The sequence below is a fragment of the Psittacula echo genome, assembly GCF_963264785.1.
Source record: "Psittacula echo genome assembly, chromosome: Z".
NCBI lineage: Eukaryota > Metazoa > Chordata > Aves > Psittaciformes > Psittacidae > Psittacula > Psittacula echo.
The window spans coordinates 100701800-100720943 of record NC_137742.1 but is presented as its reverse complement, the minus strand read 5'-3'; the positions used below and the strand labels follow the sequence as shown (position 1 = coordinate 100720943).

Below are 19144 nucleotides of genomic sequence, written 5' to 3'. Positions count from 1 at the left end.
AGTGTCTACAAGCATTTCCCTCAGACTATGTCGGAGCTAAATGTCTCTACGCACAGAACAACAGCAAGACGACTAAAAGAAGCGCAAGCATAGGTGAACAGTCACATCTAGCTCAGACTTGCTTCCTTCAGCCATTCGCATAGCTATCTGTGGGCCCACATAAGGAAGCATGTTGCCGGCATTCATTTTAATACACTACTGAAACCCTGCATACCAAACATCCATGATAAAAACATTCTCAAAGGATCACTGCTCCCTTCTATGCATTTTGATTTTGACAATGGGTTATGTTGGACCCATCTGACGCAGGAAAGGTGTATGTAAGGTACTCTGCAGCATTAGCAGATGACCAAAGAGCAGCAGCACTAAAAACTTCTCTGGCCTCCACTAAACCTGAAAAACACTTCAGGACAGGCAGCCCCTCTCTTTCCATTGCTAATCTTTCTCCTTTCATCTAGAAGAAAACTTGAAGCTCCCACAAATTGAAAACATGGCCAGATTTTATTTAACTTTTCTTGAAAGGTGCTTATTTACTAGGCTAAAAAGAAAGGAAAGATGACCAACAGTCACTTAACTTAGTCTTTGTTTGGGCCTACAAAGCATTACATTTTACAGCAGCAGAAGCATAGTAAACCACAGAAATGCAGATTGTACAAGAGGATCGGAGTTCCCTTACAGAAAGCAAAATCTACTGTCTCCAACAGGTCTGATGGCTTGGACAAGCTCAACAGCTAGCTTGATCTCATGAAAATTGACCTACCATCCAAGAACTCACTTGACTTGCACAACTCTTGGTTGCACAGCTCTACAGTAAACTTCTCATGCACAGGTTATTAACACCGTTAGGTCAACTCAGGAAGGGTGTGAGCAGATAACTGTTGTGCTGCTCCTTCCCCACTCTTGCAGGGAGGACTAGCATCAGAAGAGCTGGTACGTAATGCTACGTCTCCAATTTGTAAAGCTAAAACTTACCAAAAGCTAAAATAAACTCTTGTATTTGAAGAATTAAAAAATCATATAGCACCATTGTCAGTACCACAGTAACTTGCCCAGTTAAAATGGCCAAAAATTGCAGCTGCTCTATTAAAGCGAGAGGATTTACTTGATACGTATCAGCTTAAAATTTGACCTTCTGATCTCCTTTCAAAATAGGACATCCTGCCCTAAAAGACACAAACAACCTGTCCTCTTTCATTTAGAGGAAATACAGAAGTTTCTCCCCAGATCGTTTTTGTTAGAAAATTCCTTTTGTAAATGGCAACTCAAGTCTTTCAGAAGGTCAGTGTAAAATCTCCCGTACTTAGTCATGGTGTGGTCATACCATGAAGACAGAGACTGTTTAAACCAGACTTCCTAGCCTTTGTATATCCTGACGTCTTCCCACATGGAAGGGATGGGTTTAGAAAGAGTTATGTAAAGAAAGGTATCTCCGTTTTACTTTCTCATCCTGATTATCTCCATTGTACGTACTAATCCAGAGAAACACACCTGCACTGAGCAGGAAACAGCCATAATTTTAGCAACTCTTCCACTCTAAACAGAACTGCTGACAGGATTTTAATGAAAGAGACCCTTTCAAGAGTAATGCAATTTCAACTACACAGTATTGCTACATTCATGGCCATGGAGTTGTCTAAACATGTAGATCAGTATACCTAACCCTGCATCTCCTTTGCATGGGTTCCAGAATTGAGAGTAGATACCTTTTTGTTATTGTGAAGTTTAACTGAAATCACTTCCAAAATAACATTAACCAAACTTGAAAAAGGCCCTTGTAATAATTACGAACAACTCTAGCTTAGAGGATTTTAGTGTCTTTCACACATTTACAGTTTACCAGCAAGAAACTACGCACTATGACATCCAAAATTCCCAACACTACAAAACTTTTTCTTAATTTCTAAAGGAAGAGCATTGAAATAAAATATAAAATTCGGTCTCCATCTTCTCTATTTATTAGCAGCCTATTTTTGTGTCTCAAAGTGAACTGTCCTCACTACCTGATTTAGACACACAAACCCCACAGCAGATGCAAACACTTGGGGTTTTGCCTTCTGTAAAGAGCAGTTGCTCGAGTTAAAATAGCACACACTCAACAGGAAGCCATCTTACCTTTCCCACTCATACTGAATATTAATTCTTACTGGAGTGTAGCACATGCAAAGAGCAACCATTAAGATTGCATCACAAATACTACTTCTTGTACAGCACAAGCATATTAAGCAACATAGTACTAGAGATGATAATTCTGTGCCCTCAGCCACTAAAAAAATATAATTTTTTACTTTTTACAAAGTCAACAAAATCTGCCACTGAATACTTACAGTCAGTCATATCTACATGTATATATACAAGTCAAAATAACCTTTCTCCTACCACCAGGTTGGTATCATGTCCTCAGTATAGCTCCGGAGAAATAAAAGTTTAATTCCCCACCACTGGTATTCAATTACCAAATATGAAAGCTTTAAATCCGTAATTTTTCCGCTTTTCAAGCAAAAGCAAGCCTTAGTTCCAGTCAAAAGAAGTAACAGCAACATTTAAATAACAAAATAAATAAATACAATATTTCTGTATTTCCTTCCTCTTCAATAAAAACACTGTCAGAAAGTTAAAGCTGCAGTGACTTTCATTTCAAGCAGATTCAGATACCGTTCATGGTAAATTGTAACAACTGTTCATATCATATTCTGAAACAATGCCTGCAAAATACAGTTTGGTTTGGGGCAGATTAATTGCTTTTTAGACAACAAAACTATATTTTACATATTCATGCTTTAGAGTAGGACATATTATCAGACCTAAAGATTCTACCATTAAAAAGGTCACTTAAATGTTGATCAATTAAAGAATTGCTTCAGTAATACAATTCTCAGGGAGAGAGGCACATGGCTTTTGGATAAATTACAGGTCTGTAGCTATATTCCCTGTCCTAGTTATGACTGCTTGTGCAACTGGAAGCAAGTCATTACTCTGCTGGATTATCCAGGTGTAAGAGTCAAAGTACAATATTCACCTTCTTTTAAAAAGGTTAAAACCTATACATACAGCAAGCTAATTATCAGGACGTACTACTGCAAACACACAACATCCCCTGGCAGCTTTGATAGAAGATTACAAGTCACGCAATGAAAAGCTGACCCCAAAATCCAAAAGGCACAATCTGCACAACTTTTAATTCAGCCCTTCTGTGCAAATGGCTACGCTAAGCTTCAACTACACGATCACAAACCATTTCTATCAGAGGACTCTAATGCCTTGTTCACCCACTAAGTGGTCATTTTCTATTTTGTTTTAATCTTATTGCTCTATGCATAACCCCAAGCTTTATTTGGTAAGCATATTCAAGCTATTCACTCATAACTGAATTGTTCATCTTCTCTCATGACTTCTTTTTTGGCACACCTCACTTTGAGATCTGAGCATATCAGAACCAATAATGTACTCACATTCTAACAGGTCTTTACAGGAAGCAATAATTACCTTCATTTTCCACATGAGAAACTGGGACACTGAAAGATTATGATCCAGAGTACTTGTTAATTACAGTGTCCAGACCTGTTTGCTTTTCCCCAGAACACTGTGTATGACCATATTTTCACTACCAATAATAAAAACACCCTCCAGACAGCTGGTCTTTCATTCCACTACATTGTATTTCCAGTTGCACAAGGAATGAGACAGGAACCTATAGAAACAGTAGCAAACAGAGATTTAATACTTCTAAGTAAGGAGCATGAAGGCAAGCTACTCAATTCAAAAATCATGCAGCTTCTTGGTGCATGTCTTGCACCCCCTCTCTTAATTACGCCTCAGACTCCTGTGTTGATAAACCATTTTTCTTCACTTCGGCCTTGATTAACTTGTTACTCACTGAAAACCCTGTCTGCTGAGTAACTTCGATTCTCACCTCTGTGGGTTCTCTCACTCCAATATACCTACTCAGACTTCCCAGCTCTCCAACTCCGAACTCCAACTTCTTATCACAATTTCTTTTCCCAAATAGCCCCAGTTCCTAAACTCTACGTTTCTCATATTAGTTGGCTAGCCAATAAATGATTCTGCAATTCAGAAAAACCGTTCAATTCCTTTATTGAAGACAAACACCATTCAGCAGTTGCACAGTAAAATCATGCCCATGAGAAGAGCTAAATAAGTAAGTCATATGAAAGCACTGTGATTACATTATAATAACAGGAGCATTTATTATTTATAATAATAAATCCCAGAAAGCACAGTCTGAGCTTGGTTGACATCAGCCATGTTCAGTAAAAACTGAAGATTAGTCTCAATTTATTCTTCTACCATAGCTCTTGCAGTCCTATGTAGCTTTACACCTCTATTTCCCAAATTTGTCATAAATAATGGGTTTAGTCAATCAGTTTAGATACTAACTGAAGAGACAGTATCAACTCAGGACCCTGAAACTATGCCTTATAACCCACAGCTTCTAAGTCATTGGTACTTTTCAATAATGGTCATAAATAATGATTTCTATACTGAAACAGCAAATTCCCTAAGAAAACAGAAATTTCACTTCAGTTTCCTTGAATTTGGAAAGGGGTTTTTTTTGAGAGAGCTTAAAGAAGTACTACTTGTTTGAATTTACAAGACATCTTGATGCTTAGTGATGGAAAAGAGCTGTCACTGAGTAACTCAATTCAGATAACACAAGTATTATCATATTTAAAGATGCAGACTTTAAGATCAGGGCTTAGGGCAAAAGCACATTAATCATATTTAAGTAGTGTTAAATACCTAAATAACAAGTTGCAGAAGATTCTTCATCTACATTGCAATGACTCACAATATTCTCGGCAAATTACCAAACTCCTTTCATACAAAAACTTAATTATGTTAACAAAGAATCATTAAATCAACACTTGACAATTACATCAATTTATTAGTAACTCCAAGTTCAGGTACACTTTGCAAATACTCACAGAAACCTTCAATCTTGTCAGCTGTTTTGCTCCATGCCACCTGCCTGGTTTCCATTATGACCTGAATAGTCCTCCTTTCTGGACTACTCTTCTTAAGACTGAATACTGTCATAACAGTTCCCAACTCCAAGGTCCTTTTGATCTGGCTTTTCTCATACTCCGGAAGAACTCCATAGTTTATACTCTTTCTGGGCATTTTTATATTTTTTAGTCAAACTTTTATGGGTTTTCAGTGTCTGAAAAAAAAAAAGAAAGAAAACAGAGAAAATTCAGTATTTAAAACAGTAGACACATGGCTTACATTAACAGCATCCTTGCCATTTTATCCTGAAAGTACGAACAGTCATCACAAAGGGAGGCACCAGTGACACTTTGGTAGACGCACTGCAGCAAAATTTATTACAAAGAGTCTCCTAAGACATCAAAAATGTGCACTTTAACACTAGCAAATTTCTTTCAAGCATGAAATCTGCTTTTATTAATTTATATAGTGAGAGGTCTTTGCTCATGGAGATGCTCTCTGACACAGAGACAGAAGTAACTTTTATGAGATATCACCATTCTTATAGGAATGTCTTTATTTTTTTAGGATATTTGTAAAATTATGATCCATAAAAAACTCACAAGTTCTCTGTGAGCTGGAAGCGAAACTTTACATTCTTGAAACTAAGGATAATTTAGTTTCCACTACTGTAAGAAATATCTGGAAATTAAATTTGTCCTAAATATTGACAAGCTACATATCAACACAAGAAGAGAAATACTTGCAACACATCTGAATCATACTAAAAAATCTTTATGTACTCCCATGATTTTTTTTTATATTCCCAATGCCATTTTCAGATAACCAAAATACTGTTTCCATGGTGAACGGCACCAAATTTGTTGTTCTTTTTTGCCCTGTATTACTAATGAAGCATGAGCTTGCTGCCTGAAGAGACCTCTAAAGTCTGAGAAGCATCACAGGCTCTTCAGCCAGAGCTGCCGTCTTCTTGATATTAGATCAGGAGCGAGGAAGTGCTGATGATTGAAGCCTACCAATCCAGTGACAAGATAACACATGAAATAATAACACCAGCTTGTGTAAACTCTTGCATTATATGAGAATTTAAACCTATGTGAGAGCTATATGAAAATTTAAACCAGCTAACGGTCCTCATGAGAGATGTGAAGAAAATGAGGGGAAAATATGAGTAAATACAAATACCGAAACTAATGCTGGCTATGTCTAAAAAGACTCAGTTTATGCCCTTTTGAAACTTCATGGCTGTTTCTCCTACACAGTCTACTTTTCCTTATTCATATGTCACATGGCAGGTATTTGTATGCATGCACTGGGGACACATCTTGGCATAAAACAGGCAAAAGAGAAATGTGTGTGCAGCAGCTCTCATGAGTTTCTGTGCTTTGGTCTCCCGCACATCACCACATCAAAAGCTAATTACAAGCCTGAACATGATGCCCTGGAACCTGCTCTTTCATCCATGTACAAAGAAGGAAGTGTACCATTTTCACACAAGAAGCAGGAGCTGCTGCCCCACAGTTCCTGAACGCTCCCCTTAACCACAACCCTGAACAGGACAAGTTTAAAAAAGCCTCTGTGCACATGCAGCCACCAGCCACAGCATCTCCTCTGGTTCTGTTCCTCTCTCCTCAGTCCACTACTCTCCGTCACAAGCAGTTTCAGTTTCCGTGTTGATAGCTAATTCAACCATGACACTTCTCGCTTCCCCTTCTTCTGACCCTCCTCCCCCTCACCCCATGTCACTATCTCCTGACCTAGTCTTCACTAAAGAGCACTTTTTTCTGCTCTCATTAATATCACAAAACTGTCTTTCAACAGCGTGTCACTAGCTGCTTTCCATGCAATCTGTTTGAGGCAGTTAGGTGCAACTGTTCCAATACCTTTTTAAATTCTGCAAATTCAATAAACACCTTTTTCTTTCCTTTTTTTTTTTTTTTGGTTTTTTTTTGTTTTTGTAGGCTAACAGAGAAGAGAACAACAGTCCCTTCTTAACTACAGAGTGGTCTCTTCAGCACTGCCCACAGTGAACCGAAAGTGCTCTACAGCATGAACCACATCTCACTCCGTGTTTTGCAAAACATTATACAGGTTATTTGGTATTTAATATCTATAAATTGTTATTTTAACATGAAAATTGAATATCCTTACAATACTGTAAAAGAAAAATAAATATATATATATATATATATCCCCCAATCCTACAAGTGAAAGAGAGCGGACAACTTTTAAGGGTAGTAAGCAACAGCAGATTTTAGCCAGAATGTAAGTGATCCTCTTTGACTCCCTGGAACTAATCAGATGATCATTCAAATTAGCACGGGCTTGCCTCTAACAAGACAGCCACACTCGTCTTGCTACAATGACTTGTAATAACAGAAATGAAAGGAGGGGAAAATGAAAAAATAGAATCTTTGTAGAGTGTCTGGTTTTCTGACAAACAAAAACAAACCCCATATTCTAAGCCATCTTCTCACTTTGCTCTTTACATTAAGAATTGTAATAAAAGGAATATGCTGTGATGTGGAACAAGGTTTAACCATTTTAGCAACACTGCACTTCAATAATAAATCCCTCAACTTTTCAATGAGCATAGTTTTTCAGGAGACTATAACAAATTATACATCTCTGCTTTTCACAGAACAAAGTGTAGATGTAAAATGAAACATGACTTAGAACAACAAGAAAAGGAGTTCCTAAGTATAGCTATTTAATAAAAGGCAATGCAGCAGGTATTTTTGATAAATTAGTCCCTATGTACAAAGGAACTGCCTCTCAGAGGTGGCTTCTTAAACAGTTTCAGCTGAATATAAAATACTGGACTTCCCCTTTTTAAGTAGCTCTTTCTTCCAAAAACACAGCAAACAGCAGCTTTAGACTAACTTAAATCCTAAGCCGTAGTTTTTAACTGACTGTGAAACAATACTGTAGTTGAGGATACCTACTTCACCAGAAAAGGTGGCAAGAGTTCTGATATATTTGCTCATTATCACTGACCACTTGTCTCCTGTTTTGGCAACCTGCTCCAGTTTAAGAATAATGACACATTGAGCTGCCTGACAGTAAAACACACTAGACCTCCCAAAAGAACTAATAGAAGCCCTTGATATTAGAGCTAATATTTTAAATATTAAGAGTCTTACACTTACCCACAGGTGCCCTTCAGCCTTCTTATACCCACCACTGCACAACTATTTGAATCAACAATATTCTACCTATTCACACAGCAGAACTCTGTAATGAGCCTCCCTGCCGCATTTTCTGGATACCTTTAAACCAGCAGGGTATAAGCTAATGACACCCTTATAAGCAATAGAAGCATTATTGCTCTTTTACCGAAGAGCTATTGAAGCCTAAAGTAGAAAGATCCCACTTCACTTACATGATTCAACAAGTGAGCTAACAATCACAGAAACATATCATAAGCTCTAGTTGAGACAAACACACCTATGCATGACTGTTTCCTTCTGATTGCAAGCACTATAGGAGCTAAATATTGATGGTGTCCTCTACCACATACAGAACTGGGACCATTTGTTACTGTCTGCGTAATAAGAGTAGTTTTGATACTTTTTTCTTATGGAAAAGCCCAACTGATCTGAACTAAAAAGTCAAGAAGGCTCACTATAAGAAAACAAGTGAACATGGACACAGAAAAAAACCATTGCTTAATCTATCCAGAAACCTGCATATTTAGTTTTACTTTATTACAGTACTTTAAAGAAACAAACCCTTCTTACCTGAAGATCAGTCTACAACTCTTAACTCCCTTTGTGATAACACAAAAGAGGAAAAACTGTACTAAAGACAAACTACAAATGTACATGCTAGTAAAGAACATCACAGATAAACACCGGTGAATCGATACTCTGTTAAAACTTCACCTACGTGACACAGCAGGTACTTTCCAGGCTCATGAGTACAGCCAAGAAGTGCTATTCAAAGTTTGACTCATCAATTTCTAAGTTTCTTTGCGCTTTCAGCACTGCAAAAGGACCACTGCATCTCCTGCCGTTAGCTCTGCCTTTGGATGCACTCAGGACATCACCTCATCCAAGCACAGCACCGCCAGCATGGATGTCCACCACCAACACACCAGTTCGGTACCACAGAGCTAATAAATTACAATCAACACATGGATCTTTGTGCATTGCTCTGTGACGCAGCTGCAGACCTCAGAGCAACGCAAGGCAGTGGAACCGCACCAGGAAGGCTAGCTGCCCACTTGCCACGGCCTGGAGGCCCCACGCTGGGGCCCTCACGCTGGGCAGAGCCATGCATGGCACGGGGCTGCTGTCAGGCACAAGTTGAAGGTTTGCTTCCTTTTTCTATGGCCGCCTGGCTTGCGGCGGAGAGCGGCCACAAGGTGCAGGGTGGCAGGGTCCCCTCAAGGAGCCCCTGTCCCTTTCAGGCCAGCGCCCAGCACCCCGGCACGGCCCTTCCTCGCACCTCGCCGCCACGCACCTGCTGCGCAGCCCGCCCATACCTCACCCCTCGCCTCCCCTCACACCACCCTCCCTCGCACGCACCGTCCCCCCCGAGTGAAACCCGCGCGGGACGCGGCTGCTCCACCCCACCCAGCGGCACCTGCTGCCTCCTCCACCGGGGCCGCCCTCACCTGCGCAGCGGCGGGGAGCTGCCTCCTGCCGGTGCCCGTGCCCGTGCGCCCGCGTCCCACCGAGCTCCCGGGGCTCCCGCTTCTGCTTCTGCCGCAACCGGGAAGGGCGGGGTCACGTGACCCCCAGCGGCCACCTACTGGCGCGCGGGGCTGGACGGGCCCTTGGTGCTGGTTCCCCTCAGCCCGGACCGGTTCTTCCCCCCCCCGGCGGGCCCGGGGTCCTTGCCCCCCTTTCTCCACCTCCCCGCCGTGCCGGTGTCGAAGCGAGCTCCCTGCTGCCACTGTGCCCTCCGGGCCCCAGAGCCACCGTGAGGCGGGAGGGAGAGCCGCGCTGTGCCCCCTCCTGCCATGTCGTGCTGCGCGGGGCTGCCCTGCCGCTTGGTCTGCTCCTGTGAAGGGGAAAGGTCTCTAGCACGGCTGGGAATTGCTAAATACTGAACGGAGCTCTGAGAGAGCGAGTTTAGGAAAAGGGTTTAAAACTTTACTGTCACTGGAGTCAAGGTTTTCAAGTTAAAATTTACTCATTGTAGTTAGTGGATCGCTTAGAAAGTGCAATATAACACAACCACTTCAGCTTACAATCAGCAGTACTAAAAGTATTTACCAGGTTAGGATTCAGAAGAGTAGTGACAACACATGTCATATTGTTTTGAGGTCAAGCCCCAATACTGCTGTAGAATTTGAGGTGTCGGGGTTTGTCCCAAACCAATTTGATAAACCTGGGGAAAAGTCCTATGTTCACAGGCAGAAAACAGGGCACAAGTCACGACAATTCATAGAATCACAGAATAGTTAGGGCTGGAAAGGACCTTAAGATCATCCAGTTCCAGCCCCTCCACCATGGGCAGGGACACCTCACACTAAACCATGCCACCCAAGGCTCTGTCCTACCTGGCCTTGAACACCGCCAGGGATGGAGCATTCACAACCTCCCTGGGCAACCCATTCCAGTGCCTCACCACCCTCTCAGTAAAGAATTTCTTCCTTAGATCCAATCTAAACTTCCCCTGTTTAAGTTTGAACCCATTACCCCTTGTCCTGTCACTGCAGTCCCTGATGAAGAGTCCATCCCCAGCATCCTTGTAGGCCCCCTTCAGACACTGGAAGGCTGCTCTGAGGTCTCCACGCAGCTTCTCTTCTCCAGGCTGAACAGCCCCAACTTTCTCAGCCTCTCTTCATAAGGGAGGTGCTCCAGTCCCCTGATCATCCTCGTGGCCTCCTCTGGACTACAGAGTTCGGAGGACTACAAAACATGTGCCTAGCAGCCAAAGCTAGGAATGTCACAGTGTTTGTAAGGAACACATTTCCCTGTGCAGAGGAAGCTCTTGGCCATTTCTGCAAAGGCTGCTCCATGTTACAACAGAAGAACCCATGTTCCAAGTGTTGGTTCCCAAACACTGAAGTCTGACAGAGGTAGCTCTTCATCTCCTCTCCTCTCAACAATGGTAGCTGGCACAAAGGAGTAAGAAGGACGTGCCTTTTAACAGACTAGAATCTAATCTACTGTGAGGAAATAAATGTTTCCCATAATTTCAGTTAGCTTTATGAATGGTTAAACAGTAGCCAAACATTATATTTTTTAAATACTTACACCCTAGACATGCAGAAATGACTGAAAGAAAATGATACCTGGAATGGGGTAGCAACAAGTTCTGCAAGCAAACATCAACAGCACTATTACGTAGCTACTTAGAAAGAGAAGAAAACATCAATTGTACCAAGCAAAAGCTGTAGGGGCAATTTGGGAAACTCCTCACAAAGCCAAACTAACAAGCCTTTATCATAGTTAAAGCCACCAGAGAGTTTTACATAAGAATGACTTATCAGGATCAGAACTGAAGAGTACATTCAAAATATACCACCACAAAAGGAAAGAAAGCCTGAAACCCAATACCTGTGAAGGGTGTGGGTCATCTTCAATGCAAAATAAAAAGATGAACATTACAAGCTCATCATTGTTCATTATTTCATGAACTGCCTTGCTAAAAACTCTTCACATTTTTCCACAGGTCAGACCCTCTTTGTAACATGTGAAGCAATTACAAACTCACAGAGCAATATCTTAACAAGAGACATGATAGTCAAAAAAGCAGGAATAGTAAAATACGTATCAGTCACACCAAGATGCCTCTCCCATGCTTTGTTTTTAGCCTTTCGTCTTTAAAGCCTTCAGTGTTTCCTGTTGAAGCTGCCTTTGAAATTACATGAAGGGTGACAGAATGCTAGCACCGAGCAGCCAACTTCCCCAGCTGCAAAAGCTAGTACCAACACATTCATATGGTCGAAGCCAAAAAGTACACACTGCACGCTACAGAAAGCCAAAGGGTGCACGTGAAGGTGGGCATTTTACAAGCAGGAGATAACAGTATCCTCTGAATTCCAGCTGTCAGATCCAGAATTCGTCTGGGTATGTTGACAATGAATCTGAGTTACAGCAAATACCAACCTCAGCAACCCCTCCTGGTTCTGCTTCACTTGGCCAAGTACCAACAGCCTCCTCATATGGCATAGCTTCAGCACAGGAACCACCCTTGAACAACTCGCAAGCCACGCAGGCATGGAGTTGACCATCTTTATGATACTCAGAGACTGTGCTGCAGAAGTGAAGCACTACCGCAGAGTATACCCAGCTTTGGTCTCGACATATTTCGTGTGGTTGTGCCTCAGTGGTGTCCTGGAAGGAAGACTAAAACTTCCCAACATTTCTTGCGCAACCCTAGAGTTACCTCATAAAACTCTCCTTAAAAGTCATCAAACAGTCAAAGAGAATTTGTTTATGGAAGAGTATCATAGCTGCAGTGGAGATTATAACACTGAATTGCTGGATGTAACAAAATCTCAGCCATGTAGAGATGAAGCAAGCAATCCTTAAAAACAAACCAATAAAATGGTAGCTCTTAGGAACACCAGCTGTTACTCAGCACATCCATGACTCCAGAAATAAGTGTACTCAGACACTCTTGCAATCACAACTGAAGGTTCCAGTTACTGTCAGAATCAGCAGCTCTGCCATCCAGCTGTCAAACCTCAAAAGCAGGCAGACAACACAATTCCCAGTAAAGACCATGGACCTCACAGTCACAGATAATTATCGGGTGATGTGTTCAGTCCTCAACAAAAAAAACCCTGTATACATGTGCTGAGGAGAGGTGTGGGAAAATCAGTTCTCTGAGTTGAAGAATCTGGCCCCAGAAAAGCCTGTGTGTTTAAAAAGAAGATTAGCCAATAGAATAAAATCTTCCTTCCTTTTTTCTTTATTTTTCTTTTTTTTTTTTTCCACAGTTTAACTTTCTTTTTATAATTTTAAATATCTCCTTGAATTGTTAAAAAATATAATCACAATTCATACTATAAGATCTGAAAAGAGAGTCTTTCAGCTGGGAGTACATTCTTACGTTTCAATTGTAAATCCCTCAAAAAATTGAATTTATAGTTTTGACACTGACACTTTCCTAATTACAGCCTTGGAAACTTCAGCCTTGCCTTATTGTCGTATTTGGTAATGAAGTTTTGATTAATTCCCCTAAAGAATAAAGCAAGGTGTGAACCAGAGTCACAGCTATTACTATGTGGCCTCATGGATATAATAAATTATGATCACAAAACTGATGCCACTTCCTCAGAGGAGCTAAAAAGAAAAAACAGCTTCTTTGTAGAAGATAGAGGTGGAATAGCTTTATCTCATCAATTGCAAGAAATGTTAAAGAGTCATTAGGCAGGGGGAACAACTATTTTAGAGACTCTTACTGACAGATTATCTAGCACCATCATAGTATTTACACTCCTTAGCGGGATGTACGCTAACTCAGGTAGATTTTCTCATTACAAAACATAGAAGCAGAAGTTTCATAGAGAAAACTTCACTTTCAAGCTTTTATTTTATGAACTTTTCACCTGCAGGACTCTGAGGCAGATTTTACATTGGTCATCAAACAATTGCGTACCACCTTCTCAGGACTAGGTGTAATTCCTGTTTCGCATCAGAAAGCAAGTGCCAACTGGTGGGAGAGAAGTCTGTGATCATTCAAGACTAGCTGAAGACAGTTCCTGTCAGTGGAGTGGTATTACCTTGGCAGAGTTGTTTACTGCTTCTTGGATGGATTTATGATAGGGCACTCACACACACATCCATATGAACTGGTTGGCTGCTGGAATCCTAGGAGCCAGTGAATGCAGAGGACAGCTTGCTTTTTTATACGTTTTATTCAAAAACTCATTTGTTTTGTAAAGTTTTCCTCTGGTCAAAGAAAATGAAATTGCTTATGTACAAGACATAGTAATAAGGCTAGTCCTGAACTTGAGGTTGCTCATGGTGGCCCAGCAGCCGTTGCCCAACTGCCCTGTTCCACAGTTGAGATGGCACCAATTACTGCTGTCTGGAGGGAGGAGGGAAAGGTTGTCCCTTCCAGTGATTGTTGTCACTAGTGGAACAGTCCCCTGTATCATCCCAGCACCTCACAGCAATAGCTTCAGCTATGCTGGAAAGCCTTGATCAGGTTTTTATGATCATCTTTAGTGTCTCAAAGGGCCTTCATAGAACAAAGCTGACCTCTGAGAATATTTTCCAACCATAGCAGCACAACCTAAATAACGACCTTTGTGGGGACCCACCTTCAAGCACAGTCATATGGTGTGACAGATCTGACACCTTTAGCACATCTCAGCATAACGGAGTCCATCCTCCTTGCAAAGTGTATTTCTTGTTAAAAGTGTTCTAGTGTATGCTTGGCTCCGTTCTTATCACAGCTTCATTTTAATCTTGGTAAATTATTGTCACTTAATCATAATATTTAAAGTAAATATTGATTTAAATAAACTACTTGAGTTGCTAGCGGAAAAGCTGACATGAAGGAAGGGAGGTTGCTCTTTTAAGTGGCTGGCCTGTTGCCTGCTGCAATGTTTGTCTGAATCCTAGAACATTCAGCTACTCAGTTCAATCCCCTGTCTCTTCTGATTTGCAAGCACTATGTTTAAAAAAAATTTCTGAGGAGTTACTGCTCTCTGTCCTCATACACAAATTACAGCACTGTCCTTTCCAATTTCTGTACTAATTTTAATTTTTAGATGTCAAAACAATTAAAAAAAAATAAGAGCGAAAATCATTATTTCACATTTCAAAGGCATGAGGCCTAGAGAGTGAGGAGGTTTGCCAGAGATCTCATACCAGTAGAATGCCTTGGGCAGAACATGGCTTCCAGGTTTTATGCTAGTATCCTGACTTAGGAATGGTATTTCCTCATAGCAAAGCGAGCTATGCCAGAAGAAAACTTTTCACTTGTCAGAATTCTTTTTAAGTTTCAGTTGGGCAGAAACTTTGCTCTGTGACTTGGGGTGATCAATAGAAATGTAAAAACACGTGTGAGAATATCTGAACTAAGTGTCAAAGTGTGTTTTTTTATACACATACTAACTGTTTATTCAGGATCTTGAGCGGGTTTCGCTGGCTGCACAGAACACCAGTGTATTTAAAGGGCCTGCGGTCACACCTTCAAATGAAATGTAAAATACTACAGCCACTGCATCCACAGAGATGAAATGCCAGCAGCTCATTACCAGTGCTATCAACAGTGAGAAATTTAATGTTAGCAAGGCCTCGGCAGAACAGGGAAACTACAGGAGGCTCTGTAGGGAGCCAGGAAGACTTTTCTCCTGTGCTTTCTAAGCTAATAAAATTAAAATCTTTCCTAAAAACAACATGATTGCATGTGGGAAACACTGGGGAAAAAGACAGCTTTTGACAATAGTTCTGGATGCAGCTCACCAAGAAAAAGTCCAGCTCTTCCCCCTTGTTACCTTTCATTACCTTTAAATTCTTTCCCACTACAGAGTAGCACTCAGGGTGAGTTTAGGAAAGAAGAGAGCTCTGCTGTCGTCTGCTTTAGCCTCCCACTCTCATTATCCTTGTAAGCTGTGGGAGGCACAAAGAAGGGTAACTTAAGTCAGGCTGGGCACAGCAATGAGCAAGGCCAATCTGGAGCAGTTAGCCACTGCTCTGAACTCATAACAGGGGCCCTGGAGGGATCTTACGGTGTGCTGCACTGACAAGAACATACACCAAGCACTGGTGCAATGAGCTGTCTCACTGGTCATTAGCCATTTTCCTCTGGTTCTGCTGAAGTCTTCTTAACATTGACTTTGCTACTGTGGTGGAAGCTGTCCTGGGACCACTGAACAGACACAACCTAGGACTTTCTCTTTACACATGGCTTTATACAGCTGCTTTATACATGGCTGATTGCAGGGATTTATTGTTGTCTAAGGCCTTCCTTCAGGGCACACAGGAAGGGAGGAGAAGTTCCTTCCATCTGTGTGCACTCATGCAAAGATCAGCTTTAATCCAACACATGCTACATCAGAAAAGTTTAGAAAAGCCCTCTAGATAATCAAAGCAGTAGAACTATCTGGGCATGGAGAGAGAGCACTGGTCTTAATACAAATAAGCATGTAATCATGTAAAAACACCTGTCAAAATCTCACTAAAATCAAAATATGGTTGAAAAATTAATGATGTACTTGAGTGGTAATTTCTGAATAGGGATAGAATGAGAAATACTCTTCTGGGATATGCATTGCAGATGCCTGTGCCTGGGAAGAGCATCCATCTGGTGTTATCTCTAGGATCAGCATAGTTGTATAGAATGCAAATCGTTATTGCAACTGCTGTTATCTTTATGCACTGTAGTCATAACTGAATGAGTCACATTAAAGGGTCAAAACCTTCTGTTCTACTTTTTATGATAAGCATCTTTTTAACATACACTGTTAGAGATCCTGTGCGTCAACAGATCGAGGTAGGAGTTGGTATTGGGTGAGGTACACAGACCCCAGCATAGAAACCCAATCTTATTAACATATTTGTTGCCGATTTAAAAGAGGGAATAAATGAAGGGGGAGACAATTTAGACAATATATCTGCTAATGACTAAAATACTGAATAAATTAGATATTTAGTATAGGCTGGTTAAGTTTTCTAGTTTTTCAGGCTGCCTTCTAGCTTGCAGAGCAAATCAGAGTAGCTGTGTCTGCTGGGTACTCTGCTCGGGGGCCTGCAGATGGAGAAGACATGATGCTGCAACCTGTGCAAATTCGCTGAGGGCTGTGGTCTGCAGTAGCGGTCTCCTGAGTACCGTGTAGAGCAAATTTGACTTTGCAGCTTCAGAAGAGCCTCTGTTGGCAAAGGACCATTTTTCAGACATTCAGGCAGACACCAGCCACCACGTAGAATCATAGAATCATAGAATAGTTAGGGTTGGAAAGGACCTTAAGATCATCAAGTTCCAACCCCTCTGCCATGGGCAGGGACACCTCACGCTAAACCATGCCACCCAAGGCCTCATCCAACCTGGCCTTGAACACCGCCAAGGATGGAGTATTCACAACTTCCCTGGGCAACCCATTCCAGTGCCTCACCACCCTCACAGTAAAGAACATCTTTATATCCAGTCTAAACTTCCCCTGTATGACAGGCTCTTTCACAAATACATGTGTTCACATATAGGCAGAGTCATATTATTTCACTTATCATATTAAAAACTACATATAAGAAGCCTTTTGCATCTCCCAACAGATTTTGTCCTACAAAATTCAGAAGCTTCACAATAGGTTTGTAGGTATCAGCTACCAACACCTCAGTCAGTAACATATGACTGAAAATCTGAACTTGCACACTGTATGAGCTGTTTTAAGAACAAATACTAAATCTGAACTTTACCAACAAAGAGAAGAACATGAATAAACAACCAACCTTCTTTCAATGGAAACTGTGTAACATATCTCTCATTTAACAGGAGACAATATTTAGAATAGAGAACCTAGTGATTGAATTTACAAATGCTTTTTTAGTTTGATCTCCAAAATGGAGTGAATTAAAAATAGATTGGTTATCTTTAGCTGACCATTCAGGAACCTATTTGTGTGTGTTTGTAATGATATTGAAATGAAATATATGAAAGTTTCATGCACACAAATTGTTTCTTCTACCTTTTTTTCTTTGACTAGATCAGTAATTTTAAGATACCATTCCCTCTTTCAAAGAAAATGCTTTTTAGATTTCATTTATGATTAATAAATTCCTTTTATTCTGGAGCTGAGCTACAGAATCCTTTATTAGACAAAAGCTAGAATGCAGAAGGCTCTGCCGAGTAATTTAAACCCAGCTGTCTTCTCTCCAGAACCTTCCTGCTACACATCAAGAAGTATTTAACCCCATTTCTGCAAAGGAGAGCTGCCCTGCTGAGTCCCAAAAGCAGTACTACAGAGCTTACCTTTAATCCTGTGCAGAATAATGAACAATATACTGCTGAGATTAGCGAGGCAGTATGAAACGAAGGTTTCTTCCTCTTTGTACTCTAATTCCACCTGGGTAAAAGCACACTGTTAAGACCCCTTAAGCATACAGAATCTCTAATCAAGTTTTCAGCCTGGGCCTTTTTCTTAATTTAAATTAAAAAAAAAAATAGCACTTTCTTCTCCTTCACAAGGACAGATTTTGTTATGGTTAACAGGGGAAAAAAAAGAAAAAGGGAAGTCATAAGAAAGAGAGTGGAACACTGATTCTGAAATATGCCACTTCCAACCAGCGAACTCTCTCTTCTTCTATCGTCTTCATGGGCTGAGCTTTTTTCATGCTTTGTCACTTGCATCACACATCAATAGTGCAGTAATATATTAATAATGTGCCCACCTGAGATCAACACAACAATTGTTACAGTTTCTGGTTTGTCTAGGCAAATTTTGAATTTTTTGCTTTCTGTTTTCTAAACCTGTGGGATGCCTTCTCTTTCTGTTTTTAAGCTTTCTTAGTAACCAAGGGAGTTTATAACTTGCTTTTTAAACAAACACTAAGAGTCTCATGGACTCTACCGATTCCAACAGCTGGGCTTTAAGGAAAATGTCTATTATCTTTAATCCTTAAGGAAAAAAACTAAAACAAACACAACAGCAAAACAAAACATGAGAATTGAAAGCGCTCATTTCTGCTCTATGCATTTATAATATATAAAAGCAGCCACGTGCTGTCAGAACAAAAATGTGTAAGTGAGGACTTAAAAGTTAGACCAGAAGACAACTCCTGGGTTATTACCGCAGAGGGAAACAGATTAAAAGAAGGCTCCCTTTGTCAACAGCTGGTGATTTGCACCAATTTTAAGTTTTCAAAATAATGAAAAAGTTGGAGCCGAGTAATACCAGGTTTCTATTTATTTATACTCAAATGTTAATACTAATTTATAAATTGATCTGTAGATAGATCAATTATCAATTCAATTTATAAATTGATCTGTAGATAGATCAATTTATAAATAAACATAATTTTAACGGTTTTAAACAAAATCCAAATATTTATATCAAAACCATGTTCAAATATGGCAAAACAGAGTTCATTTTGCAAGTTATTTTATGAAAACAAAAGAAAATATGACATCATATGACCAAAAAGAAAAAAAAATAAATTAAAAAAAGACTCATGCAGAAATATAACTGGAGAAGTGGTCCTTTATAGGATCCATTAAGAACAACCATCTCCCTGTATGTGACAGGCACCAGCTTCCACTGGTCTGGCAG

The 19144-nt window shown here is 40.5% G+C and overlaps 1 protein-coding gene across 1 annotated transcript in view; it reads right to left on the bottom strand.

Annotated features, from left to right (window-relative positions):
* Window positions 1-9645, bottom strand: part of PLCG2 (phospholipase C gamma 2) — a 59314-nt gene extending 49669 nt beyond the window's left edge. Inside the window, exons 1-2 of the mRNA XM_080638542.1 lie at window positions 9584-9645; window positions 4944-5179 (exon numbers count right to left, since the gene is read on the bottom strand). Coding sequence (XP_080494668.1) covers window positions 4944-5139 — 196 coding nt within the window. The 5' untranslated portion in view covers window positions 5140-5179; window positions 9584-9645. The remainder of the gene's footprint in view (window positions 1-4943; window positions 5180-9583) is intronic.
* Window positions 9646-19144: the final 9499 nt, after the last annotated feature.